Source organism: Gymnoscopelus microlampas (assembly GCF_963454915.1).
Source record: "Gymnoscopelus microlampas genome assembly, chromosome: 22".
Taxonomy (NCBI): Eukaryota; Metazoa; Chordata; class Actinopteri; order Myctophiformes; family Myctophidae; genus Gymnoscopelus; species Gymnoscopelus microlampas.
The window spans coordinates 38992891-38995593 of record NC_139959.1 but is presented as its reverse complement, the minus strand read 5'-3'; the positions used below and the strand labels follow the sequence as shown (position 1 = coordinate 38995593).

General features: G+C 36.1%; 1 protein-coding gene across 3 annotated transcripts in view; it reads left to right on the top strand.

Annotated features, from left to right (window-relative positions):
- Positions 1 to 273: 273 nt before the first annotated feature.
- LOC311039299 (uncharacterized protein) overlaps positions 274 to 2703 on the top strand; it is a 120791-nt gene continuing 118361 nt past the window's right edge. For all 3 annotated transcript variants that reach the window (XM_084049073.1, XM_084049074.1, XM_084049072.1), the window contains exon 1: positions 274 to 387. In XM_084049073.1, coding sequence (XP_083905199.1) covers positions 339 to 387 — 49 coding nt within the window. In that variant the 5' untranslated portion in view covers positions 274 to 338. The remainder of the gene's footprint in view (positions 388 to 2703) is intronic.

Genomic DNA, 2703 nt, shown 5'->3' with positions numbered 1-2703 from the left:
GAACACTAGACCTTTACTTGTCACAGAGTACTTCTACAATGCAGTATACTTTTACTTTTACTTGAGTAAAACATTTGAGTACTTTTTCCACCACTTAACATAAGAGTGAATCATATTATGTGTGTCGTGTGTCCTTTGATCTCATCAACAACACCAACACAGCAGAATGCAGAGAGAGGAGGAGGTTGCATCTCTGCATTCTTTTTACTGTTGATCTTGGAAAAGATCCAGTTAGGAGTGTTTGTTTCAAACACGTACACACTGTCAGATATCACCTATTTCCTCCTGACAGGCTCATTATATAAAGGACATGCACTTCTCTGCTCCTGTATTTCACCATGAAGCTGATCTGGACTCTGTGCGTCGCGTGGAGCGTCTGCTATGCAGGTAAACACACACAGCCTCACACGGCTATTATAGGCTATCACTCAATCGTTTCCACGTTGAAACATTTTCATACATTTTCAAACGTTTTCCAAAAATAGCAAAAATATCTGATCTACAAGAAGCTTGAGGTGTTGTACGTTTAGATCAGCTATTTCCGCTATTTTTTTTTTTTACATTTTCATGAAAGTATATTATTAAATGTGTTACTACTTTGTGATGATGAAGCCCTAAAAAAACAAACAGAAATGTTAAGTTGTATTCATAAGTTCCAGTGTACCATGGCCAAAAAGATTAGATCGTCAATCGCAATTATTCATGTGAGAATTAATCGTCAACTTAAATTTGTAACACAGCCCTACACACACAGCCAAACATTTCACTTTAATAATACCTACTAGTACTAATAATAATAATAATAATACAGCTTTATTTTTGTAGCACCTTTCAAAACAAAGTTACAAAGTGCTTAACAAAGATAAAAACACACCATACAGCAAGATATATATAGAGCAAAAAATGACGTTAAAAACACAAAGACATTTAGGGAATAAAAGCAGCTTTATATAAGTGAGTTTTCAGGAGGGATTTGAACCCGGGGCAGAGATCTGATCTCACCAGAGGCAGAGCGTTCCAGAGAATCTGAGCTCTGACAGTGAATCGCCCCGAATCCCCTTTAGATTTTAGTTTTTTTTCTGGGGAAATGGGATTTGGAGTAGCCTATAGAGCTTTTGTTCTGAGGACCTCAGATTGCGCTGCTTTGGTACTGTATGGCTCCTCTAGGTCAGAGATATGAGATGGGGCCAGACCAGAGATGGCCTTAAAAGGTAATTGACCCTTCAAGACCGGGAACGCATCATTTGTGTCATTTTACGATGTGTTTGGGCTATTCAAAAATAGCAGATCTACAAGCTCACAGCGCGGCACTCGGTGCCGCGCTGTGAGCTTGTAGATCTGCTATTTCTGAAAAATGTTGAACATTTGAGCAAATATTGGAATATTATTTTTTTAAAGCGAACATAAAATATAAATGTCCGCTTAAAAAACAAAAAAATCTAATATTTGGAAAACCTTTCATGATTTTTCAAAAATAGCAGATCTACAAGCTCATAGTGCCGCGCTATGCGCTTGTAGATCTGCTATTTTTGAATAGCCAAAGACATCTTAAAATGACACGCGGATGCGTTCCCGATGCGTTTAAAGGGTTAACGCAAATTTAAAATCGATTACAAAAAATGATTGGGAGCCAATGTAAGGATGACAGAATTGGTGAAATATGATCGTACTTTTTTTTGCGTCGGTCAGGACCCGGGCAGCAGCGTTCAGTTGTAACCGCTGAATTGATTTAGCCTATCGGAGAGACTGGAATACAGGGAGTTACAGCAGTCAAAGCGTGAATAGATGAAAGTGTTAATTACTTTAGTTAAATCAGGGCGGATAGGAAGGGCTTGATTGTCACCATGTTTCTGATAGGAAGGGCTTGATTGTCACCATGTTTCTGATAGGAAGGGCTTGATTGTCACCATGTTTCTGATAGGAAGGGCTTGATTGTCACCATGTTTCTGATAGGAAGGGCTTGATTGTCACCATGTTTCTGAGGTGATGGAAGGATTTCTGAATGACCTTCTTTACATGTTCTTCAAGATGAACACTTCTTTACTTCGTTTGTTTTGTTTTTACATTTTTACTTGAGATTAATATAAATTGCACAAAATTACCAACAACTTGTGTTGTGAGTAATAAGTATGCTATTTTAATAATGAAGAGAAAAGGTTCATGTAGTAGTTTTTTATTGTGTTTGTCATATACGTGTGTCACCCATTCTTGAGAATTGGGGAAAATCATGTCAAATTATCATTTATTAACACAATCATTTTAGAAAAGAAGTTTGGTGAAAATAAATTCTTAAAGAATTTATATATATGAATTAAATAAGATTTATACAATGTTTTGGTTTGTTTTACATCTAAACTTGACAAGGATTCACAACTTTTTATTTATGTTTTGTTAAAAGCATTAAAACAAGCTGTATTGATAATATAGGTGTAAGAATGTACTATTCATTATCAACTTTAAAAAAAATAAATAAAGTAAAGGTTTTTGCCCTTTAAAACATAAACATAATTGAATCAAGCATAAACAGGTTTTAGCTAGCTGTCAAGGCGGGTATAAGCTCTGCAAGCTCTGGTAAGCTTTCTATTTGTTGATAAATGCACTAAATAATATTACTATCTGGTGTGTCCCAACCATAACATCTAAACCCCCCCAAAACACTAGGTGTTGACATCTTCAAAAAAACTACTGTGGGAGGTTGGCCCA